Genomic DNA, 25972 nt, shown 5'->3' on the forward strand with positions numbered 1-25972 from the left:
AGGAAGACCAGCACAGTAACTACTGAAGTGAAAAAATTACTGTGCAGGCAGCAAACTTCCAGTGCAGGTTGTCCTCAGGAGTTTTGCCTCCTAAATTTCAGGTCTCTGATGGTATATGTTGGTTGCAGGAGTTTTCAAAAGTGTTTATTAGTTTTCAAATATGAACACACTTTCAAGACTGCAAGAAGTTGTTCCATGTGGGAGGGGGTTGGTGATATTTGGGTTTTTTTCTGATTATTCCTCCTAACTTTGGCACTGTTGCATTCAGGACTGGAGAATAAAAGAGAGACCCATTTAATGGGAAGAATTACCAGAATATTTTAAATTAACCTTCCCCCAGCTTTGCTGTTACTACTCAAAATAAGTGAACCTTTTGGGAGAAAATGTTTTGTAACATGTAAACATTTGTAACATCCCCTAAGGGATGCTTATGGCTCTGCCTGAGTAAGGATTCTATAAAAAACTGAAATGTTTGCTTTATTTGCATTGCCTGAACTTTTCAGCTTGTTAACTTTAAATGTCGACGGTCTCACGCTGCCCCTGGAGAAATTTTAGACAAAATCTTAGTATCTTTATTTAAAATATTGACTCATGTGTTCTTAAACCAAAGTGATCAGTGGACTGAAGGTACCTGGCTGCCTCAATATGTTTTCTGTAGATTAAGCGTAAGGCTAACTGATATTATGCCTATATTTTGGTCTGAAAGAGATTGTTTTCTAGAACTCTAAATTAGGCAAATTGCTCTTTTTGTATCTTCTAAGCAAGGTGAATAAAGGGAGCTCTGCAAGAAAAGCTGCTCCAGTCTTCTTCAGGAAATCTCTTCCTACTCCCCTTCTGCACCAAGAAGAAAAACAATCCTGCTATTACTGTATATGAAAGTGTATTCTGGTTTGGAGAACTAAAAGCAGTGTTTGAATAGATTTGGGGCTCAAGAAGGTGAGGAAGCTGATGGATTGAAAAATTAAAAATTATCCATGAAAAACATCTGTTGTGAAGAACAAGGAGGAGTTATTGTAATATATTGTGGGAATTCATTGCTACATCAGGACGATAAGATGATTCAAAAAGATTCTGCAGAAAAGTAGATTTGTGAGATATTACTCTCTGTTGTGACACTGTTAATGGTATTTCTCTGTTCCAGGAGTCAGTGGCTCTGTATTTTAGTGCATTTATGAAGGTGGGTAAAATGTATTCCAAATGTTTTAAGTAATTTCCCATATGGAACTTACTGATGATGATATTTAAGTAAACCATAAAGTACCAACACAGGTTGATGGAGCAGGAAGTCACTGATGTGTTGATACAGCAAACTGATTGGCATGGCACTGATCCGAGGTGGAACCACAGAAGTTCCTGCATCAAATATAAGTCCTGATGAATAACAGGAATGAAGGCAACAAAATATCAAGGAAACTGATTCACTGGTTTTCTGAGTGTATTTGGCTAATTCAAATCAATAGCTAATTTGGTTTAGACTATGAAATTGGTCAACAAAGGCCCAGAGGAGCGTGGTTGTTGAATTAAGCTGCTCAGGTCCTGGATGTCAGCGGTGGACACTGATATATTGTGTGTTAACTAGCCCAGATGAGTAACCATGAATGAGTAATCATTTTTCCAGAGAAGTTGTTCCTAAGGTTTAGCTTAGAAGCTGTTTTAAGGTTTCCTTAGGTTTAATGCTGGCCAGTTTTCATCCATACAGGTAAGCTGCAGGAAAAGATGATTCTGCTTACAGAGTCAGTAGCAGGCAAGTCAGCGGTAAACAGCCTCTGTCCTTGGAGGCATCTGCACTACGTGCTGAGCTTGATCAACCATCGCACTTCCAGTTTGGTTAAAGACTTCCTTAGGCTGAAGATTTCCATTTCCTAGATACTTCTGAGCATGAGCAGTTCTACTGCAGAAGTCAGTGACTTGAAACAGTGACTCACCACTTGGTGTCAAGGGCCAACACCATGGCAGTGGTCAGTCTGGTTCCTTTCCCAGCACGGGGGTTGCATGTGCTCACCACTGCCTCCCTCAGTCACCCCATGTCAGGCTGATCTGCACCCTCTTGACTTTACCATCCCACAGAAGCAGAGGGCCATTTGTTCTACCATTTAAATACTGTTTGCAAATAGGGTTGTTTGCTGTGCATTTGAATATTGCCATTCCCAAAGCTATTGTGACTGTGGCCTTGTGCTGCTGCTCCTTGACCTGCACTTTCACAGTTTTTTCCTATTCCACAACACCTGAGAGGCCTCTTCAGGAGATAGAGGCAGTACAGTGGAGTCCTGCTGAAGTGGCAGCAGCTGTAGCAGGGCGTGTGCCTTGTAGGATCATGTGGGTCATTCTGTCAGGCATTTGCACCTTCCCTTTAAATACACTGCAAGGGGAGGGGAAGTGGTGATGGGGAAGAAGCAGCTGCAATGTTTAATAGGCAATACGGGCTTATTTAAGTTTGATCCCTTGCTGACAGATGAATGCACTCCATTGATCTAAGTATGAGTCACCTCCATCAGGTGAGTTTTCAAAGGAGTTTGGCATCATTAAGCGTGCTGTTAGATAAAATGGCAGGGTGGCTCTGGGGAGCTGGTAATGGGGTGTTGCAAAGGAGTCAGGGTCTCTGGTTCTCCTGCTGGTAGGTGTTAGCCAGCCTTAAAGACTCATCTCCAGGGCTTGACGGATATCTTAGGCAGAGCAAGTTCTCCAGGCCATGCCAGTATTGCTCTTGTCCCAAGGACGAATATATGACTCAAGTCTTAGAGGTCGACAGGTATCTTATAAACATCAAAGTTAAAACTTCACCATGACTTTGTATTTCCTCCCAGGAGTATGCAGGCACAGCTATTGCCACAGTGGCTGGTGATAACCTGTCAGCTCAGTGTCTGCTTGCACGTACTTCAAATATCTGACGTACTAGCAGTGGGTGGTTTTTCTTTTGAATGCTGTGGACTTGAGGTTTTCGGACAGGCATTTAGCAGTGGTACATTTTTGTGGGACTGTAAAAGGTGTGTTGTGTAAACCACACCAGTGTGACTAAGGAGCTTTATTATAGTTGCTCTGACATGGGAAATATTTGTGCGTTTGAAAATTTCAAGGAGACTGGGCAAAAGAATGCCATGGAAACTTGCCTTTCACAGTAAGAAGACAGTTTGAAGTTGACCGCATGATTTTGTGTATGGGTTGGGGGTTTTTCGTAAATAATAGGTTTAATTTTTTAATTGAATTATTTTAATAGCTAGAGTTCTCAAATAAAACTAGAGCCTCCTGTGCTAAAATGAGCAGATACTTTTCTACATTTTTTTCTCCAAGTGTAGAAAGCTCCACATGTTGGGGCAGACAGTAGGGCTCCCTCCCTGCAGTGGGTGATGAGGCAGCTGAAGGCAGCCTTTCTCCCTGGTCCCATGGCAGACTCTGCATGGATTGCTGGTACTCCATGCAGTACTGCAGTACTCCAAGCTGCACTGCAACTCATCTGTCCTGCAGGGCATCCCTCTGATTTAGGGGGATCTTTCCTAAAGCTCTAACTTTGCTCTGCACTGCCTTTCTTGCTCACCTGCTGAGAGGCAGGTGCTCACATTTACAAAACCTCTATTTAGTCCACTGACTGAAACCCCAAATAACCTTTGTGACACATACTGAAAGAAAACCATTGATTGTGATCGATCAAAACCCTTCATCTCATCCTCTATCCCTCTACAGCATGTGAGAGGCAAGAGAATGCCTTCACAGCCTTCCTGCACATGTGAAAAGGCTTCCCAGGGTGCAACCATCTGCTTTCCATGTTGCTTCTCTGTCCAAGTTTCTGTCAAATCACTTTGAAGACCTGGATTTAACACAGAGCCTCCTGGTTCTCCATCCCAGGGAAAGGGGGCATCACAAGGTGTTGGTGTCCACGTGCAGGTAAGGGGAGTTCAGTGGCATGGATAAAAGTGAAGGAACAGCTGGGGACATGAACATGAGTGTACAGGTGCTGCTCAGATGGCCTGGTGTATCCACCAAACCATTCCTGGCTTTGGTTTTTGGGTTGAAAGTTTTGGAAAGATGGGAGACAAATTCAGGCATTGGCTGGGAGTGAGTTGCAATTTATCCCAGGTCCTGTAAAAGAGGAGTCTTTATACTGATGCTGAAGGGTTTAATTTGCACACAGCTACAAAACTTGCAGTGTTACATTGATGTGCTTCCTTTAGAATAGCATTTAGCAGGTAATACCCACTTTTCTCTCTCTAGGAAGGAAGTAAGAAGGGATCCATACTCACCGCAGCCCTGCTAAGCGGTCAGCCGGCCTCAAGGTTTGTTTTCCATGGCAGGCATCACCAAAGAAGGGATCCTGGAATTATCCAAGGTATTATTTTTATTCTGTCACACCTCTTAAGGCTGCACAGGGTTTTCCATCTCTCCTCTTTCATAAGAGCTTCCCAAAGGCTAGTCCAGTTTATGCTTGTGTGCCACAGTGGTAAACAGAAACAAGAGGCACCTGAATGTCACCCTTAAGTTTGAAACCTTAGCATTTCAAGCATGCTGCTTTTATTCAGAACAGATGCTTTGCAAAGGTAGCTGACAAAATAATGTTCTGTAAGAGAAAAAAAAAAATTTCTAGAACAGACAGACAAACCAGTTTTGGTATAAACGTTTAGGTTTTATTTGTGCTACGTAGAATGATATATGCGATAAGTGTGAGAGAATTGGCAGTGCTAAATGTTTCCCAGTTCATATTTTATAGCATTCACATTTTAGTTTCTAACAATCTACTGCAATCCATAATTAAGACTGTAAAGCACCCAGTAGTGGCTTCTGCGGGTTTTGGCTCAGAAACATAAAATTTAACTCAGAGGAAAATGTAAAGAGAGGCAGTTTTCACGTAGTAGTAAAAAATGAGAGAAATTTCAGCCCCAACAAGAAATATTTCAGGAGGATCAGGGGTGAAAATGCAAAAGTAATTGAGCTGATGTGCAGTACTGACTGCTCTGAAGCTCCTCTGAGCTGCACAGGGCTTGGCTTTACTAGATGCCTTCAAACCCTTCACTTGACACCTTCAGAGCAAGCTGATAACACATCTAACTGCTCGTGAGAGTGTGAGTTTGCTCTTGTAAATCCGTGGTTAGTACGAGCAGCTGGTAAATAAACACAGCCTATAGCCTTGGTGTTGTGCTAAATGTGAAAAGGGGAAGAGACTTAACAGACTGTTCTGTTTAAAAAGAAACATTTCCTTGTACCATAAACACAAACATTTTAAAACATCCCGGCCGGCACAGAGCTGCGTGTTTTCAGCAATGGGTGGATGAGGCTTCTGCAGAAGGATCTCACCCTGGTGCTGTCCCTCCCTCTCAGTGGGCTCCCTCCAGGACCAACCAGGACTAACACTGCTGCCAGCAGCTGGGCACACACCTTTCCACATGTCACACCTTACCTTGCAAAGTCCCAGTGAAGTCACCTTTGCATATATTGCCTACCAGGCAAGCTGGGTACTGTGGCCATCCCTCCTACTCCTCACTCCCAACTCAATTCTGTTCCGGACCAGCAGCTTGACTCCTCAACAAGGCGACAGGGCTCTGACACTACACTTGCAAGCTTGATGGTTTGCTGAAACCTATCAGCATGATCCTTGTCCAGTCACCTCCAGAAGAATGAGGGCATCAGGAGCAGCCGCTGGCCCCAAGCCAGGCACATCACGCAGTGTTGCTCTGAGCCCCAGCCCGCTGTGGAGCATCAAACTCACCTAAGGGCCACCAGTGCCCGAGCAGCCACGTGGTGTCAGAGACCAGGTAGGGCAATGAGGCCAGCAGGACCTGCTTGAGCACTGATCAGGCAGGGCCCAACCCTTGCTGAGGACATGGGGGGAGGGGAGGGGGCGATCAAGAAACTTTAGGGAGATTAAAAAGGCTTCATGGCCCCCTGGAAACCATGTAGGGGTGGAGTGAAGGTCATAGCTTCATTTTGCTGTGCAGGCAGGCCCTGCACTAGCTACAGGAAAAAAGCTCAGCAGCTGTTTCTGTCCTGAGTATATCATTCCTCTGAACAGAAATCAGACACCACCACCACCAAGGAAGGATGAGTTTTTAATATTCTCTTCATCTTTTGCATTTGAATGTATCTATTTATTTGAAAACATAGAGAAACACTAGTTTTTTTCCTGATCAAGGGTTAAATCTAAATACATAAGTGAAAGAACGACTTCCTTCTTTGCCTAAGTCAGCAACACGCTCCCAAGCTTATTTCTCAGCATGTGGGCACAGGGCAGGTTTTGTGTCCACAGGGTCAGCTCTGCTAGATCCCCAGCCTGTGTAAATAGCCCGGCCCTGTCCTGCCGCACCACAGAGGGTTCCTGTCCCTTTGCGAGACGAGGGACATCGCGGGCCGAGCCGGGCAGGCCGGCAGCGGCAGCCACTCGCCTCCAGGCAGGGCGGCTGCCGCAGGGCAGGCGAGGGAGGCTCTTTCGGGGGTCAAGAGGGCACCCTGCAGCGTTCCGAGTCAGGTCGCAGGGACTGGCCCCGTGCACGGCGTGGAGTGGTTTGGGAGAACTCCCAAAGCACATCTTCCGCTTTTCTTCCCCTCTTGGCAGCAATCCCGTCCGCCAGCTCTCGGCATCAGCTGAAGTACGTGGAGGGGGAAGGGAGGGGGTCCTCGGGCTGTGCCAGAACGCCGAGGCTGCACCCACATGTTGCACGGGCACCGAGAGGCTTTAGGGCCCGGGAAGGGATGGGACAGGAGCTTTCCTCAGTGCTGGGGGCAGACCCAGGGCGGATGGGGGGCGAGGTGGGAGGCGGCCTGAGGCCCAAGATGTCCTCTGACAGTGACAGGCGACACCCGGGAGCGTGAGGGGAAGGCAGCAATTTCCAGGGGAGATGGCAGCGAGGGAAAGTGCTGGGGGCTGGAACGAGAGGGCGCAGAGGCGGGGGCAGGTGGATGCGTGGCCCTGCCGAGAAGGACTGACCGGGAATGCAATCCCCACGGGCCGGAGGAGGGACGTGGGCATGGTGACTAAACTTCTTGTAAAAAGGGGTGGAGAAAGGAAAGGGAGGGACAAGAAGCAACGGGGAGGGGGGGAAAAAAAAAAAAAAAAAAAAAAAGTTCTGCATGTCAAGGCTGAGGAAATGCTGTGGGAACTACAGCCAGGCGCCTTTTTTTTTTTTTTTTTTTCCTTCTTCTTCTTCTCTCTTCTCCCCTCGTGTAGCTGAGAGGAAGGAAAGGAGGAAAGAGAAGTAGTCAGCTCAAATGTGCCTCGCTGCGCTGCCGGGGCGCGGGGGCTTGGCTGGAAGGATCTAGTTTCCCTTCGGTGGCAGGAAAAGGAGCCACGGGAGGAGGCAGAGACGGAGACCCAGACATGCCCGTCCCGTCAGGCTGCTGGCTCCTTCTCCTGTGCCTTGCTGCCGCTGGCCAACAGGTAAGGCTGGGAGCCGGCGGAGGGGAGGTGGGTGTCGCATCCCTCCCTCCCTCAGGGCTGGTTTGCTCGTCCCGCTGCTCGCGGCGATCGGTGAGGTCGGAGCCCGCGGCATCCCGCGGGGCTGGGCAGAACAGCTTCGCCTTGCCTTGCTCCCCGCTCCGCATGTTTGGGTTTTGGTTTTGTTTTTATCCCAGCAACTCGTAAGCTTCTCTCGCTTCTGTAAAATCAAAGTAGTCCAAACCCAAAGTTGCAAAGGAAGCCAGGGGATCTGCAGGGAAAGCAGCCTGCTTCTGCCCAGGGCAGGGTGTGAGAAACCAGAAAATATTTGCAGTGAGGTTGTTGAGGGATATAATTTGCATGTAGAGTAAAAATAAGGCAGACTCCACCCTACCGAGCAGATTTATTCGAGAGAACGTGGGCACACTTGTCCCTCAGGCGGGGGACGCGGGGTTTTTGCAGCCCAGGTTCAGCCCTCCAGCTTCCCCGCCGGGATGAGTCCCCTCACGCTCCGGCCATCCCGCCATCCCAAATGCTGGCAGCCCCCGAGCGGCCCCGGGACATGGGACAGCCTTGTGACCCCAGCTCCGCGACTGGGAGGCTGAGGCTCAGCTTGGCCGCATAACTCGCTCGGAGGTTGATGTGCTCTCATGGCAGAGCCGGGGACCCGGTGCCAGGTCAGCTGCCCCGAAGGGCAGCCCTTTCCTCTGACGGGGGAAGATCTGAGCGAGGTTTGGCTCTGCGGTTGTTTGCAAACACAGCGTGCTCTGGTCGCAGCTCTGCGCAATGCCAGGTGGCTGCTGGTCTGCGTGGTACACTGGGGATCGCGGCTGGTCTTCCCCTGCTGTCGGAAAGACCATTTTCTACAGCCAGCTCTTGCTCAGCCTTGTGAATGGCGTACATCGCGATTCCTCCAGAAGTTTACCTCGGCAGAGGCTTGCTTTGCTCTTTCTAATTATACAGCTTAAAAATTATCCTTCTCCCTTCTGGTTATTTAGACCCTTCTAGACTGGCAGGATTTACAAATACCATGCTGCCCTTTATTTGCACTTTATTTCCTCCATTAATCAATGTTTGGCAGCCTCGCTACCATTTGTATTTCTTTCATCTGCACTTCTGGTATTTTTCTGTGTCTCATTATTCTTGATAAGTTATATAACTTAAAAGTGCTTCCCTCAACATGGGGTTGTAACCAGGCCGTGGCTGGGTTCCCTGAGAGCAAGGTGCAGCTTCAAGGAAAAAAAAAGATAAAAAACCCAAACCAAAACAGAAAACCCTCTGCTGTCTACAGCTTACAATTTAATGTCTGACCGCACAGTCCTGAGAGCCTTTCCTTTGGATCCCTGGTCCTAAATATGTTGCCTAAAACCACACAGGCCTTTTTTTCCCCTCTAAAACATACGTTTTGTTTTGTCCGCCCTCACTCTCAGGCTTCTCTCAAATCGCTGCTTTCCAGGTGTCCTCCATATGTATGTGAATGAGCCTGCAAATTTCAAAAGTGACTTTTACATCACAGCTTTCAGATGGTTTATCCTGTCCCTTGATATCGTCTGTGTTTCTGTTTTCTCCTGCCCTGGTGCTCAGGACTGATCAATGCAGCAGGAAGCGCAGACCTCAACACTCTTCATACCTTTACTTCAGGTCACTAACCATTACATGCCTGCTTCCTTCTGGGGCCATTTGGGTTTAGTGCAGTTTTCCCCTTTGGAATATCCTCATTGCATGGAACTGCCTCAGCTTTTGATCAAACCTTGGAAATTCAGATTTCCATGGTATAGCTCCCAGCATGTTTAAGGTACACTGATGTAGGAGCCAGAACTCCTCATCATTTCTCATCTCTTGATTCATAACCTTTCACAGGACACAGAACAAGGAACTTGTATTTATTTTGGGCTGATGTGTAAAGTCTTTCCACTGCATCCAACACGTGCTTAATTCTGAGTCTGTGTTTGTACAGTGTGCAACTTTGCATTGCCATTGCTTTGGACAAGCAGCAGCACAAAACTGCAGGTAGCTTCGGGAGAGTTGTAGCATAAGGATGAGGATAAAACATAATTTGTCAAAGAGCCCATTAATTTACTATTCTGCCTTTAACAGTGAGCAGAACCTACAAGAATGTGAAAGGCAAGCTTAGAGAGGTGGTACTCTGGAACAGTCTTACAGCTTCTCCTTTGTCTGACTGATTTGGGCAGTGGTTTCTTAGAAGAGTGATGCTTTCTGATGGAATAAATGTGAGAAAACCTGTGGGAGGATTGAGGTTTTTCTGATGCATTTGTGTTAGTCTAGACTGGTTAACAGGGTGGAATAGTGCTCAAATGGTGATATTTGCAATGTATTTCCTGCAAAGAATGAGAAGCATTCGAAAATGTAAGTTACTGCATACTCACTCATAATTCTGCTGAAAATAGACATGGTCATTGTCATCATTTTCACCAAAGAGGAAATGGGAGCAGAGAATTCGTGACTTGCTGTAGGTCACACACCGAGCAGAACTTCTGGGAGCAGAGCTCAGCCCTGCTTATCTTGTGCTTCAGCCACAAGATGATCTTCCCAAGTGATTAATTTTGGGCACCTGTCAGAGGTATTTTGCTTTCTGGGGCATGATCTGCTCAGCTTCTTTGTACAGAATAGTCACATCCCTTTCCTTGCTTAACACCAGTAAAGAGTATCAGTGTTACTATCAGATGGGAGTCAAAGTCCCTGAGAATGTGCATTTGCAAATGTGCAATAAATCAGTTGCAGCATCACCTTCATCTCCCCTTTTGTGGTATGGGGTGGGTCCTTCCACTACTCTGTAACATTCACTTCATAGATAAAGTTTGGTCATTGCAAGCATTTTGAATTCTTTGCAATATAGAAAATCTTTGGCCAAAATATAGATTTTTCTCTAACTTCCTAAAATGCATAGTCTGGATGATGAGAGAGGGGAAAAAAAAGGGTGTAACAGTGACTATACTGTGTCACACCGTGGGCTCTCCTGGTCCATTATTCCTGCTCTGATCAGGGCCGAAGGAATCATTCAATAGAGCAAAACTTCTGCTTTATCTCATCTAAACTCCTGGATTTATTCTACCAATAACAGCATGGTCTTCAAAGCTACTGTAATTCAGTTAGTTCATTTGTAAAAGTTCCCTTGCAGCAGTGGTTCCTGTGAGGAGCACTGGCAAGCCTTTCATTGTTTTGCAGTTTCCCCCAGAACATGCGAAGAATCTTACAGCATCTCATATCAACAGAATATAATGTATGTAAAACTACATCAACCCACAATTTAAGAAATCTGTCCCACTTCTCTTTTCATGTTAAGCATCATCTGGATGATGTAATTTCTTCTTTCCCACCAACAGGACTAAAACAAACCTTTGCCACGTTTCACAAGTGGATAGAATTCAAAGCTTATCAGACATCTCAAGGATACTGACTAATGTCGTCTAGGTCACAGGGCTTTCTTCATACTGTGCCAGAAGAAAAAAAAAAAGCAAAGAAACAGGTCAAGCAGAGAGATTAACTGCATCCCTAAGGATCTTTTTTGTTTCTATTGCCCATTACTGTCTGTTACCCTCAAGCTCAGAAAAGTGGGATGTAACTTGACAGCTGGGCAAGAACCGGTACAGATGGGAAATGGGGTGCGTGTGTAACTGTGACATAGAAAATCATGGGAACCTCAAAGTGGTGCCCTCTAGCATTTATACCCTAACACTATTGAGAGGAATCATACTTGAGTCATTTGCTACGTTTATCCATCTGTCCCCAAGGGTTCAAGTGGTGAAAATCTCTCATGTAGTAGGTACATGTGCAGATGCAAGGAAAAGGCAATGCTGCACGGCTGTCCTGCTTCTCCCTGCCCTCTTCCTCTCTGTATGACCAGGTCTCCAGGAAGTCTTTGTGGTGACCAGAGCCAGGAGGGTCACCACCCTCCTGGCTCCACATGGTGTGACCACAGAATTCAGATCTCCCTCCATCCTGTGCCCCATGCTGCAGGGGGGCTGCTCCACAGCAAAGGCAACTGGACACTTGGAGGAGGTAGTTGCTTTAGGAGCTGGTTGAGCTTACACAGGAGGGAAGAGGGAAACAGATAGCTGGTTCATCATGTTGTCAGCTGCAGTTCTGCCCGTTGCATTGACTGTCCCCTTCCTTTCCATGGAAACTCAGCTTGCAAGGCTGCTCTGGCTTCTGCTGCAGCCACACACCGCTGTTTTTAAGGATGCCTTGTTTGGTGTTGCTTTCACGGAGAAGCAGCTGCTCTGAGAATGGCTCATTATTGCTGATGGACAACACAAAGGCAAATATTTGTGTGTTATAAATGCAAGATAAAAATTAAGTGATGTTTAACCAGGTTGCACTCTGGACTTCAGTAGGCCTTGATCTGTGCGACACAATAGCCTGCCTGCAAGAACTTGCCCCTTTTTATGACTTACTCTTTGAAAATGGTCCAGAGTTCATGTAGTAGAGAAAAAACTGCACAGGCAGCAGTGGCTGGAAGTAACAAGGTGAGCTGCAGGTGGGAATCCGGCGGTGCTGGCACTCAGGGCAGCCTGCTGTTGTGTCTGCCCTGTGGGTGCAGGGCTTGGTGTGATGCTTCGGCACTGGGGAAGGCAGTTTTCCTGATTTGTCCCTATCTGTGTGTCTCTGCAGTGTGCTGTCATGTTTGTGGTGGGGTGCCTTCTGCAGGGCTCAGCACTGCACAGGAGAAGCAATGCTGACATCACCCTGGCACTCCAGGACATCCTGGTTTGTGTCCCATACCTGTGTAGCCACCTGAGCTGCTTTGTGCAGGGCTTCCGATGGTTACCTCTTTTGTTTGCCTTCTCAGGGTGTGAGTTCTCTGGGCATGGCTTTCTTTGGTGTTTGTGCAGTGCCCAGGATGTCATGGCTGCAAATGAAGCCAAAGAGTCATTAATCACCTTGGGATAGTGCCCCATCTGTTTCCCACCAAAGGCACACGGAGGTCTGCCCACGCAGGCCCGGGAAGGGAGCGGATACTTTGCCCTGGCCGGATGCCACAGTGTAGGCTGCAGCATCCAACCCTCACCCTTGTTCTCTGGATCTTCTTCTGCCCAGGACCCCAGCAGAATCCCCACGGCAGAGGCACGTTCCCCACACCACTAGGCCAGATATGTTTGTGCTGCCTCCCTGCAGCATTCCCAAAGGAGTGGCTCGAGCAGAGGCTCTGGCAGGGGATGGCAGCACAGTGGGCAGGCAGAGAGCTGAGACCCAGGGTTGCCTCTCGGCCTCTGCAGAACCCTCTAGCTGCCTCCCCTCTTAAAATCCAGATAAAAGAGACCAGGAAAGGCTGTGTTTTGGTAAAAAAAGCCAAGCTGGCCGGTTTAATCCACCCTGCAAGAGCCAATTAGCCAAGGAGGGGGGAAAAAATGAGGTCATTCACCCTCACCACTTTGTGGCTACTCCAAAAGAAAAAAAAGTATATAGGGTCTGTTCAAGAATGACAAAGAACAACATTCGTGACTGCAGATGGGTGCAGAATATATTTAGTCGGTGGTCAAAATGGAGGGAAAAGAAAAGACTCTTGTATGGAAATAAAAATACTGTGAAGTTTTGTTAGGCAACCCATTAATCTGGAATGCAGAAATACAGATAGGGAAAAATGTGCAACTAGGTTCATATGAAGTCCTAAAATTGCTTATGTAGCACACAAGGACATCTATTTCAAGTGCATTATTTTGCCACAATGAAGCGTTTTGCCTTACAAGCAATGTATTCTCCAGTAACTTTGCGTTGTTTAGTAGCAAGGATGAGATGGTTCCTTGAATCTGATCTCACAGGAAGAAAAGCACTCCCCTGCAATACCACATGTTGTAAAACAGCCTGCTAATGGAAAGCAGCCAGAGCCTCTTCAAACCAGGGAAGAATATTTCCATAGACATTACTGGCCACAGTCACTGGCAGATCTTGTTCCTTGTGATGACACCTACAGAGTGAATTAATCAGTTCTTAGCCCAGTCCTGAGCCCTTTCATAAAGGCAGCAATTCCTTCACAACAGAGAAGGTGCAGATACAGTCATGCAGTCCTCCCTCTAACTCACACCAAAGCAGAATGGTCTGTGGGTGTTAGATGCATCCCCCCAGACAGCCATCCTCCCAAGCAAGGGCTGCAGCCCCACCACTGTCCTTCATGTTTTTGCCTGCAGTATTCAGCAGTTGTTCCACGGGCAATGCTAAAATCCAGGAGAAGGAAGCCAAAGCAGAAAATCAGGTGGTGAAAGCAAGTTTCCTCTCTTCTACAAACTTTCTCATTCTGCCCAGCAGCTCAGCTACGATTTTGGGATCTCACCTCACACCATAAGAGATTAGTGTGTTATGTTGCACTCTGAGGGCATGCTGGAAGGAAAGGGTACATAAATATACAGATTTAAAGCACAGAAAGTCCCCATTGGACTCCTACTCTGGCATCCAGCCCAAGAAATCTGTTATGGTCGTTTCTTCATTAAGACTCAACTTCAGCTGATGATGCACAGAAAAATGATCTGCTGAACTAAAATGCAAGAGGAGCATGCTCCCCCTAAATCATTGTGGCTTTACTTTTTTTTTTTTTTTTAATTAAGCATGAATGGGTGTAGAGTTACTCACGATGAGTCATTGAGACTGTACCTGGAGTGGTAAGGCTACTAAACTTTCCTTTGGAGCACTGTTCTCGCACCTGTTTAATCTAGAAGAGATTTGTCTCTGCAGGCCTTACCACAAGCACACCTAGGTATTAGCTTTGATGATGTCATTATTCTGCAGTCTTTATTTCTGTTTGTTATGGACTGTTGGTCTTGCTGTCAGGCCTTTTTGTTAAATATTTTCGTTTGGTTAGCTTTTGGGTCCTTATTCTGATTCACCTTCAGAGCATGCTACGTAGTAGCTGTTAGTCTTTGAATTGCTGTGGCTGTGGGGGCACGTAGGCTAAAGCGTGAGGTTTTGCAGCAAAGTGCAGGCAATGTGCGGGCACCACTGACTGCCCAGGCATTGAAAATTTTAAGTGTGCCCCTCTGGCTGCGGTGTGGAGATGACTTTGTCTCTGAATGACAAATGTTGTGCACGTGATGACAAGTCTTCAGCCCTTAGAAGCAGGCTGGCTGATTCACAGCTCCAGTCAGTCACTGTTTCAACCCTGCTGTCTCTCACCTCCATCGTCTCCTATCTGATATATCTGATATACCTGAGGTTCCTGTCTGCCTGCCCCCACCCCACCGTGAGAGCCGTCAGTGCAGCACTTCTCCTTTGCGTAGCTGCTGGCCAGAAATAGCACTGGTGGGTTAGAGATTGAGGAATGCTCCTTCCCGCCGGTGGAGCAGCACCAGTTGCTCAGGTGTTTGCTTTTGGCTGCATGCTGGAACAGAGGGACAAGGCGAATAGGCAGGATAGAACTTCTGCCACCATTTGCCCAAGTCCTGGCCGCACGTTACAGTTTTCTCTTCACCTCTTCATTATTGATTTTGTCCCTCACGCTCTTTCTGGCCTCTTCAGGCTCTAGCAGGGTTTTAAGGACCTATTTTTAAAAGTGCAATAATATTTAGTTTAAGCTGTTCCCATTTCCCGGCTCTATTTACCACGTGGTGGTAGTTCTGTGATGTGGTTTACTGGTCACTGGAAAGTTGACATCACCAAAAGCATTTCATTCACAATCTAAGATTTTTGTGATGAATTACAGGCCTGCAAGCAAATAACTGGAATTGCAAAGCTGTGACTTGGGTGCTGCTTTGATTTAATTTTTATCAACAGTGAGGACTGTCCCTGAAGGAACTGTTGCATGCAACGTGATTATGATTAAGTCTTCAACACAGAACTCCTCTTTCCCCTTGTATACCCACAACTGTAAAATTTTCCAGAGTTGTTACTGTTATGTGCCTCAACAGAGTGCATGGGAGCACCAGCCACAGAGCAGTGCCCATCGAGAACCCGATTCTATTTTTACTCTTAAATAATTTTTTAGGCAAGCCTCTGAAACTGGCAGTGGGCTGAAGAAATTTGGGGTCTGGTTAGCTGTACTGCTGACCCACATCAGGCTGGAGGCTGGGAGGCTGTGGGCAGAGTTGGTACCTGTGAGGGGAGAGGCCATGGCTCATATTTGAAGAAGCAGCAAATGACTGCAAAGGCCAATCTTAGCTGGGCTTGCAGGGGCTACTTCAGTTCAGGAAATGTTGCTCAAAGCTCACTCCTGTTGGCAAAGTCTAATAAAGCCCCAAATCCACAGATTTTTTTTTGTGTTTTAATAGCCGGCAAGTCTAAGGACCTCAAAAGCAACTGGCTTGAATAAACCTGTGCTCCAAAGTATAAAGAAGAAGTGGTGTGTGCAAGGCAGGACAGACTGTAGTTGTCTTTCCCATAGGTACTTCGATGCTGTAATAATAAATGGAGAAAAAAATGTGCTCTGCTCAGTGAAATGATGACAGATGACTTGAATACTCTCCAGAAACAACTACACTGATCAAGAAGGTGTCATCTTAAAAGACAGTTACCCCTTGACATGTCTCTTTACATCTCAATTTTTGCAAAACTGAGATTATCACTAATGAGCAATCCTCATTGAGGCCTCAGGTTCTTGTTCAAAAGTGTCATGGGAAAAAGGCCGTGGAAACCCCCAACCTTGTTCTTCCAGATTTTTTCTTTTAAAGGAAAGAGGCCCATGCAACTCTATCTTTTCTAAAATGTGAAGAGTGAGAAGAGTAATTTTAGCATCCATGACACGCAGCTTCTTCTGCCCTCTGATTGCTCTAGGGCACAAAGAATAAATATTTCTTTAAGCCTGAGGACAGGAGTCTGAATGCTGCTGGTTCTCCCCTTCAGAAGCACCTGTGTGTGTGTTTTTTTAAGGTGTAACACAGTGGTGTTTCGTGGTGCTGTCGTCAATGTTCTCCAACCCTAAAAGCACAAGCACACTCTTGCTTAGTGTCCTTTTCAACAAATAAGCAAGGAAAAAACCCAAACCCAAAGCTGAAAAGTCTACCTGCAGCTCAACACCAAAACACAATCTTTCTGCAAACCTTGATGAAGCATGCCCAAGAAGTCAGTCCATTGTGGTAATCATGTGCTTCAAGGTAAGCAGGTGTTGGTGTGCTTTACCAAACTGGATCTACCCAGCCTTGAGGAGATTTGTCTTTTCCCCCCAGCTTCTTCTCCTGTTGGATATACTTGTTCTGAAGGAATACTGTTCAAATGGGAAAGCTGCCTGGCTTTTTAGGAACTCGTGCAAATCTGGGTGCTTTGCACACTTTTGAAGTGACAAATTAAACTTACACAGGATACCTACAACTCTCTGAAGCACTTTTATGCACATGGTGGTGGGATTTAATGAACAGCTTCATCAATAGTGAGACCATTAAAGAAATGACCATTTAAGGCTGGGTTTTATCTCGTTTAAGCACTTCAGAGGAAGTTGGCACTTTCTCTCTCTAGATAAGAGCTTGATGGTGTCCAAATCACTCTGACCCACAGGCCAGCATCGGAGGAGAGGAAGGATGTTCCAGGGGTTACGGAGCAAACTTGAGCCTTGGGAGACTTGGTTTGGTTTCCTGTCACCTCTGTAAAGCCAGATGGCCTCCTGGTACAAGTTCCTCATCTGCAAATGAATTGCACTTCCCCGTCTCAGAAGGACACATTGGCAGGAATGTGCTGGTGTTGGTGCAGCATCAGGTCATCGTGCTGCCTGCAGCACAAGTACTTCTCATCCTCCGAAGGAAGTTAATGTACAGTTTGAGACAGACACATCTGCCTGGCAGAGGGATTAACATGGGATTGCCTGACATCAACAGAGCTGTGTTAGCAAAAAGTTTTGAGTTTGGCTCCCACCATAAGGAAACTCCAGGTTGCTCTGGTTTCCCTTACTGTCCACTCTTGCCCTAGCTTTCATGCTCAGCAGGTCCAGCCAGTCCATACTAGGGTAGGATCCCTCACCCTCACATGGGGGTTAGTCCATGGGTGCTGAGAGCCATGTCTTTGCACCACTGGGCATAAATCAAAAGAGGGAGTATTGCAGCTTTATGTATGCCTTGGCTTGTGTGAAAAGGGGAGGGACACAGACACAGAAGAGGCTGGTCATTGACACAGAGCATAGGTTAAGGCAGCTGTGAGCTATTCCATAACAATTGTGTCCTAAAGTTTGGTGGTATAAAACAATGTCCAAAAGGTGGCTGAGCAATTAGCCTGCGCCCTTCACATTGCTTCCAGGGCCCTGCTGCTTCTCTTCAGGCTGAGTTGTGATTCTCAGAAATTACTCCAGACCCTTTTGCTGAATGCTTCTTAGCAGATTTGCATATCCTTCCGTAAAAAGGATGACTTTGCCCTTGTTTGACACTTCAGTAATTTTTTTAGTCTTTTCGTCTAAAGAGGAACTGTTGAACAGTGGCAAACGAGGAAGAAGAGGACATTCCGTAACACAAAGCAAGTGACTGGACCTGCTTTTGGCCTCACCACAATTGTTACCTTTGTGGATGGCTGGGTAGAGAATCAATTGCTCAAGACACTCGTTGTGCTTGGTTCCACATCATCACCTCAACCCTTTGCTGGCCATCTCAGTGTTTTAGCCTGAAGTGCGTTACAGAAAATGAGCTCTTTCAAGTATAACGGTCACTGAGCTGTGGCACTGTTCAGCTGCCAGGCTGGCCCAACTTTCCTTTTCCTAGATTGCCTCTTCCCTCACCAGCACTGGTTGTTATCCTGTGCCCCTTCTTGGAGGTGCTGTGTAAACCGGCAATGCAGTGTTTGTTCCAAAAACGCTTTATCTAATCACAGGAAAGGTACTGCTAATGAGTGCAAAGAAGGAGACAAGGAAATAATGAGACAACAGAAGACTAGACTTTTAATTTGACCTGGGATTGTTGTGATGATTTAAAAAAGGCTGTATGTTGTTTACACTCTGCAAAAATATGAGAATTCAAGACCTCTGACTTGTGCTACTTTTTCTATTCCAGACACAGCTAGCCCAGTTTTGATAAGCACAAGTCATGCACCAACCCATGGCTCAAACTCCAAACCAAAAGGTGGTGTTTAAAAAAAATGTCAGTCTTTTTTTTTGTCATCTTAAATATACAAGACCCTTCCCAGCATTAGAAGAGGGCAAGGTGCTTAGGGAAAACTATTCTTTTTTAAAGCAGTTGCTGTTGCTTAAACTAGAAAAGGAGGAAAGAGAAGATGGAAAGACTTGGAGGAAACAAGGGGAGAATGCTTAGTAGAGGAATGGGAACCACCACCAGCAGGCACAGGGTTGTCATGTGCTGTTAGATGGCAAAAGCTCCCTTTAACCAGCAGCAGAAGCTTTATTGCAGCTTTGTCCGAGTAAATGCAGTTTTCAGGGCTGTATCCAAGAAGGAAGAATTCCTTGCTATGGGCTAGATTTTAAATCACCTTATCTAATTTCAAGATCACTAACTGATTGTGAGGTGCTGAGTTTGCCTTGAGGACTCTGGTCTGCCCAGGCAGGGTCAGTGAAGGGCTGGGCCCAATGCTTGTCTGGCCAGGATCCCCAGCACAAGCCATGCCCTGAAGCCTGGGCTCTGGGTGGGACCGCTGTGTGTACAGGCAGCTGAGAGCTGGGAGAGCATGCAAAGGCCCATGAGGATGAGGGCCAGAGGCAACTCTGCTGCCTACTTTGCAGGTGCCCTGTCGTGTACCTATTTCAGGTGGGTGGGGGGAGAGGGGATGGTTTGTGTCGGTTTGTGTTGGTTTTGTTTTGGGTTTTTTTGAGACACAAAAAGCTGTTGGCTTAATTGCATCACCTTTCTGGATGGCTGCCTTAGTTCCATGAGACCACCTCTGCAGGACACAGTGGGAGCCATAAAAAGCTGCAAAATTTAAGTCCAGTGTTTTATGGGACTAGCCAGGAGCATTTTGTATCCCAGTGGGAAGCTGGGAACTTCTTCTTTTTCAGGAATATAAATCATTCACTTTGCTTGTTTGCTTAATGCTCTGCATTAAAACTGGCAGTTTTCCAGGTCATGATCTGAGATAATTTCTGTGGAAGAGACTATAGAGGTATCTCTATGCCTTTTTTTGTCTTTACAATGGCTTTAAAGTTGTAAATTTTAAATAAAAGAGTACTGTAAGGAAAGGTTATGTAGCAGGCCAAAAGTCCATGACAAATTGCGAGATGGGTTATTTATTTGTCACCTGGCTCTATTAAAAGTCCCTGTGTGTACAGCATCAAGTACATACCCTTAGCAGGTATACAAAGCACCTTTGAATTCACAAATGTTGGGTAAGTTTTATTGTTTGGCTATCCACAATGCTGGACAGACAGAAAGTCTTCCTTCTCTCTACCAGCCTTGGGACTGGGTAGGTCTGAAGCTCTCCAGGTGTGTTGGTTCTCATGTTCCTGTCTTTCCTTCCCTGCTCCAGCTGTCACTACAAATCACTCCGCCGTGTGAGAGTGAACAACACTATGAGTACTCTGGACGGTGCTGCAGGAAGTGTGAGCCAGGTATGTGAGCTCTGGCTGGGCTGTGAGGCTGAGAGGCTCCTGAGGAGCTGCTCTGCGGGTCACTGGTGAGGCAGTCAGCTCTCCTGACTGCTGATGGATTGGCACGTGCCCTGCAGGTGCCTGATCGCAGGCTTACAAGTGCCTTCCTAGGGCAGGAGTGGTGCTGCTGGCCTCAGCAAAGGCCACAGCAGCTGTTTAGTTGGAGTAGCACTTGACCACTGCAGGAGACAAAAAGCAGCTCAATTCTTGTGCTCCCAGGCCATCCACTTCACCGATATTTCAGTGCCACACTAAATGGGGACCAGATTGACAACCTAAAAAGGTGCAGGAAGAAATAACTGTCCACAGCAGTGTTCACACCCAAACTCTTATTTTTCTCTAACCTCCTTAGAAAGCTGCTCTGCAGCTTCCAGATGACCTGCTTGTCCTTTTCTCAATCACAGGGAAGTATCTGTCTGCTAGATGCACTGCTACTTCTGATAGCGTGTGCCAGCCGTGTGGCCCAAACGAGTATATGGATGTCTGGAATGAAGAGGATAAATGCTTACTACACAAAATATGTGATCAAGGTGAGCTGTTCATACTGCAGAACCTTTTAATCCAAATTAGTGAAGCATGAAGATGGGAAAGTGGATCTAGGGAAGTGGATCTAGGGATCTTGCCTTGTTCAGGTGCCCAACACTGGAGGCTGAGCTTGCACAAGAGCCTGGCAGAGAGGAAGGTCCCCAGACAGCAGAGATCTTGTGCTATGCAAGCACCATGACTGCAGTCTCTGTGCTGCTGATAGTGATTATCTTCACTGGGGCCATTCACCCCTGTGGGCTGATTTTAGAAGTTGTCCTTTTGCCCAGCACACTCTGTGTTCACTTCCCCTAATGTGTTTGTCTCACCCTTGCAAATGCTGTGTTTATTTTCTACAAAAGCCATAAGGAAATGTATTGTTTAGGAGTGCAGTGGGTGAGGAGCCCCGTGCTGATCAAGGATCTCCCGTGCTTCCTGAAAGACAGCATTTCCTCTAACATGAATGGTTTTGCATCTGCCATTCAAGCAAAGCAAGTAGGTAGAACAGGAGGTTCAGAAACTTGAGGCTTGTTATCAGAGAGATTTTCACTCTCCTCTGCTTTCTCTTTTAGGGAAGGCCTTGAGAGAAGTGAACCCCGGGAACAGCACGTTCCAGCGGCAGTGTGCATGTACCATGGGCTACCACTGGAACGAGGACTGCGACTGCTGCCAGCGAAATACCGTGTGTGCTCCTGGACTCGGAGTCAAGCCTCCTGGTAAGACACAGAAAGGGCATGTAGAGAGTGTAATGTCCAGCTCAGGCCTACTGGGTGAGGCCAGCATCGTGTGGGTTGTGACATCAGAGACGGTCCTTCAGACTCTGAGATGACTGTCAACAGAAGGTGCATGTCTGGGTTGTCATTACTCCCACATATAATCCTCCTGGACTATACACATTTTGAAGGCTTCTGCCTCCATAGTTTAAGTAGTGTCTTGGATCAAGTGACTTCTGCAAGTCATCACGTGGACATGGCAGTAGTTGCAAGGTGTCCAGTACATTTCTAATGTTTGCTGAGGTGTCTGACTGTGAGTCACTAGGTCATGTGCTGCTCCTGTATTCAGAGAAGCACTCTTTTGGGGGTTGTTCCTGAGGTCAGATTTGCAGTCTGGTTTTGTGCAATGACTTTGCCTTGCCATTTTTTGATGTTACAAATAAGTTAAAAGTGATTAACACTTTTCAGATAGCTCATGTATTCTGTTTTACCAAGTACTCTGTTTTGGATGGCTACTAGTGCAAAGGTTTACTACAGACATTCAATTTTACCCTTAAGTCTAATTGAAACAAGATGCTAGTGTTTTGTGGGTGGAAGACAGACAGTTAAGTTCAGAGGTGTAGTAAACACTGGGAACAGCTGCACCAGGCATAAAGAACCCCAAAAAAGCAGCAAGTAATAGAGTAATGGAGGAAGAAATGCTTCATGTGTCTGGAGGACAGTTGCTGTTTTTTCTCCAGCCTAACAAATCCTGATACAGCATTTTGTTTACTGTGGCTTCATGGAAGTGACAATACCAGTCAGCATCACTGTCTGACACAGCATCATTGTGAGGGAATAAACAGAAGGGGAAGCATGTAACAGCTGAGTGTTATTTTACAATAAATAACACAAATGGTTCCTGGTCATTTCTCATTTTGATCATGTAGAGAAGTGCTCAGGTGAAGCTTACATGGAACTGTCTTTGCTGCTCTAATATAACCTAGGATCCCACTCTACGAAAGCTTTTAGGGGGATTGTGGGGGGAGAGTGGAGCAGGAGGACTGGAGCATAGTCACCTTCCTCTCGCTTGGAAAGAACCCACAGAAACTCATCCATGACTTTCTTCCTTCCTACACACAGTGCAACAAGACAGGGACACAATGTGCATACCATGTCCCAGAGGCTACTTCTCAAAGGTCTCTTCATCCACCGATGAGTGTAAATCCTGGACCAAGTAAGTCCCGGGGTGTTGTAAAAGGACCACACCAGCCAGAAAGCAGGGAGAAGCTTGGGCAAAAGCATTTCTCAGTGGGGTGTTCCAGGCTGCCTGTGGAGCACACGGAGCATCAGCGTTGGCTGTGCAGTGATGGAGGCATTGTCAGATTGAAGCTTGAATTCTTCTTGTGGGAGAACAAGAGAGAGCAGTGACAACAGAACTGCTGAGCCAAAAATAAAGTGTCTGAGGTTCTTAGGGGTGGAGAAATGTCGTATTTTACAGCAGAAAGTACTGCTCTGCATGAGTGTAGGAGGCACAACAAGCTTCCTTGAGAGAACCTAGCCTCTTTGTCTTTCTTTTTTAGCTGTTCAGCCCTAGGAATGGAGGAAAGCGTGCCTGGGACTGACAAGTCCGATGCAGTTTGTAAAGAACGGAAGATGCCTGAGCCATCAGAAGATGGTTTGTGTCCTCGTATGGATTGTTGGGTGGAAAGTAGCAGGGAGGAGGAGGGATGTGATTACTAGAGGTGTGGGCTGGCTTTAATCCATTCTTATTGTGGGTGACTCTAGGGAGAGCAGCTGTAGACCAGGAGAGTGCTGTTGGAAAATCCTCCCTTTAAAAATTGTTTCAGTCCTCGTGACTCTAGGGCCTATGTCCACTATTCAGCTGAGTTTGACACCTCCCCCTAAAACTGCATGATAGCATTGCTGTTATAGCCATGTTATACCCATGACTCCATCACATTTACAGCTTGTTCATTTTTATGTGCTTTCCACACACACATTACATGTATAAAGACTAGCAACTCCTCTCCTTGCTTATTTTATAGCAATGGATACAGTCTAGCCTGATCCCTCTCAGACATCCTTTCTTGCCCACTGTCCATTTCCTTCTTCAATGTGGATATGGTACCAAGGAGGCTGCTTGCCTGGCATGCAGTGATCCATTAGAACCTGTGATAAAGGACAGATTTTTCCATGAAATGTATGTCCTCTGTCCCCTGAGTGAGATCAAGCTCAGCCTTGTGGCCTGCTGGCAGCTTGCAGGGGGACATTGAGAGAAGCCTGACCAGGCAACATTGCTCTGTAACACCAAGATTCTGATTTTTATGGAGATGTCTTGGTACCAGGTACCATCAGTGTGGCTGCTTGTCACAGAACTGCATGAGTGCTGGAGTTATTTTTCTTATTGTAGAAACTGAAGATCAAATAAGGAAGGGAAAACTACCCTGTCCTGTAGAAAAGCAGGTAAAATGAGCAAGGATTGTCATACTGCTGAGTGCAGGCTGTGTGTTGATGGCATTATCTTTTTTACACCCTGCAGGAACAAACAGGATCTTATACGTGTTGATTGTCATCTTGTTTTTTGTGACACTAATTGGCATTGTCATCTTCATCGTATACTACAAGAAGAAGGGGAAAAAGCTGACAGGTACATCATAGCTAATGGTATTCATGAGTGTGACAGCTGGGGCTCGCTGTGTACTCTAGTTTCATGGGTAACTAACACATTAAGAAGCTCAGGAATTACACTGTATGTTCTGTGCTATCCCTATGTCTGTCCATATGGATATGCTTTATCTAGCACAAAGCCAGGCTAAAAATTCTTTCCTCTAGGCAGGCAGTAATTTGCAGTGTATTACACTTGACCCATGGAGTGACCATCCTCAGGGATGTGGTTGGAAGGAGGATGGCTGGTGCTGGGGGCTTTCATAGCAGCCTGGCTGCTCTGCAGCACCTGGCCCAGCTGATCCCTTGGCTGGAGGGAAGCAGGAACAGATAGAAGTCCTGTCTTCTTCACCTTACTTTCCCTCCCATCCGAAAACCTGCATCTGGACAGGTTAAAATATGGATTTCAAGACAAAGGCCTGATGTTTATTTGAGAATATGATGGAGACAATGTTTTTAGCTGAAAGCTGAAGTTCTAATGAGGTACTGAAGAAATTCTAGAAGGAAATAGAATGACTAGTTAAAGTAGAAAAATAGAAAAGATCTAGCCAAAGGCATACTGGATAACAGTGGGATACTGGGTTTATTATTAATAGAATGGAAATACCTTCACATTCCTCCACTCTCTGTTAAGCCCTAGGTCTCTTTCGTGAAGGACATACTTCTGTTGTTCTGTTGATTTTTAATTTTTTTCCCCTAAACATGGGAAGCTTTTTCCAGCATTTCCTTTCCCAAGTGCTAGCAGTTTATGAAAACTTTGGGAGCAGTGGGAAGGAAGACAGAGCTCACTTCTTGTAAAGTATATTTCAGCCTGTGTTTTAGAAACAGGCTGCCTCTGCCACACTAAACATGGGTTGTGCTAAATCTGGAATTTCTGGGATGGGCTGGAGGAAATGGTGACTCTGCTTGCAAACCAAATACTTGAGATGCAGAGCAGGTTAGGGGGGAATGCAATTTCTTTGACTTTCCTATTGCCCTGCTGCTCTGCGGTGACAGTCCCTCATTGCCTTTGCATGGCGAATCCTGCTCACCTGAGCCTGGGAGAATTGCAGGCTCAGGAAGGGGCCCTTCCTGCTTGGTGTGGGTGCTGGTGGTAAATCAACATCAGAGCAACAGAGTCATTGCTGGGAGCTGGCAGTGGCTGCCCAGCTGATCTCTCTTCAGCCATGCAAAACCATTGTAAACTTCAAATGTACATGGGACTTGAGCCCTGCAAAGTCTCCTGCATTTATAAACACAAAGCAAGAATTGTTCACTGTCGCTGGTAGGGACACGAAAGAACCACACTAACTCAGGTTCAGAGGTGAGCAGAGAAAGAGTGAGTTTAGTATCATTTGTGATTTAAATAGGATTTAGAGTTTGGTCAAGGATTGGTAGATGAGAGGAACACTTTTCTGACCCTAGTGGTCAGTTCACCAGTCCATTACAGACTGGAATAAAAACAATTTACTTGTTTGTGTTACATTCGTGAGAGACTCCACTAGAAATATGTAAACAGTCATCAGAAGGCTAAAGAATCAAGGCGACAGTTCACTGTGTCAGTTGTTGCCCTAAAGTGTGTGAGACTTAAAGCTTTTCCTTGGGAGATACTCCAAAGAAATTGGAATTATTTCCCTGTTAAATATACTCTGATTAAGTGGAATATGCTATATTTGAGCCTGCTATCCTGTGGCTTCAGTGGCTTACTCTCTTCTTTCCAGGCTTCTCACTCCTGTCTGGGAAGGGCCTTTGGGCCATCCATGTGACTTCTCTTGAAATAGACCATTTCTGCTGTGAGCAGGTCGTTGTTGGGCCAGTCATAGCTTGGTGTGACATATGACCAGGAAAGAAACCCCATTTGATGTGGAACACAGTTTAACCGTGGTCTATTTTAGGAGCTTGGAAACATTTGTTCCACAGAAATATATCCCTGTTCCAGTTACAATGAATCCTCAGCTAGACTGATGCTGGGACACTTGAACAGGCAGTAAAAACAGGCTTGCTGGTTTTATTTAATATGATATTGTGGGTTGGGAATGACTGGGGGTGTTTAGGTCTGTGGTTAACTTAAGTGCCTGCTATATGTTACAGCTACTCTTTTGTTTTCCCTACAGCAGATCTACAGAACTGGGCTAATGAAGTGTGCAGCCAAATAAAAGGAACAAAGGTAAAGTCAAAGATGGTAGCATTTTCTCTTTGTTTTGTGTTTTCCTCGTGGCATTCTTGACACCCCTTGTGAAGCAGACTCCATGGTAATCTTGGGCTAGAAAACAAATTTTGAGTTCCTCAAAAATTGCTCGC

At 46.1% G+C, this 25972-nt stretch overlaps 1 protein-coding gene across 2 annotated transcripts in view; it reads left to right on the top strand.

Annotated features, from left to right (window-relative positions):
• The first annotated feature begins 2418 nt into the window (after positions 1-2418).
• TNFRSF11A (TNF receptor superfamily member 11a) overlaps positions 2419-25972 on the top strand; it is a 33210-nt gene continuing 9656 nt past the window's right edge. The window contains exons 1-11 of one of the 2 annotated variants that reach the window (XM_066186744.1): positions 2419-2495; positions 3679-3879; positions 4207-4321; positions 7151-7360; positions 19691-19772; positions 20216-20341; positions 20906-21049; positions 22169-22262; positions 22609-22703; positions 23568-23675; positions 25786-25838. In XM_066186744.1, the coding sequence (XP_066042841.1) occupies positions 4280-4321; positions 7151-7360; positions 19691-19772; positions 20216-20341; positions 20906-21049; positions 22169-22262; positions 22609-22703; positions 23568-23675; positions 25786-25838 (954 nt within the window). In that variant the 5' untranslated portion in view covers positions 2419-2495; positions 3679-3879; positions 4207-4279. The remainder of the gene's footprint in view (positions 2496-3678; positions 3880-4206; positions 4322-7150; positions 7361-19690; positions 19773-20215; positions 20342-20905; positions 21050-22168; positions 22263-22608; positions 22704-23567; positions 23676-25785; positions 25839-25972) is intronic. The other variant, XM_066186745.1, reaches the window with a different exon arrangement.

This window comes from Chamaea fasciata, unplaced genomic scaffold (genome assembly GCF_029207755.1).
Source record: "Chamaea fasciata isolate MVZ Bird 193981 ecotype frontalis unplaced genomic scaffold, bChaFas1.0.hap1 SCAF_1, whole genome shotgun sequence".
NCBI lineage: Eukaryota > Metazoa > Chordata > Aves > Passeriformes > Sylviidae > Chamaea > Chamaea fasciata.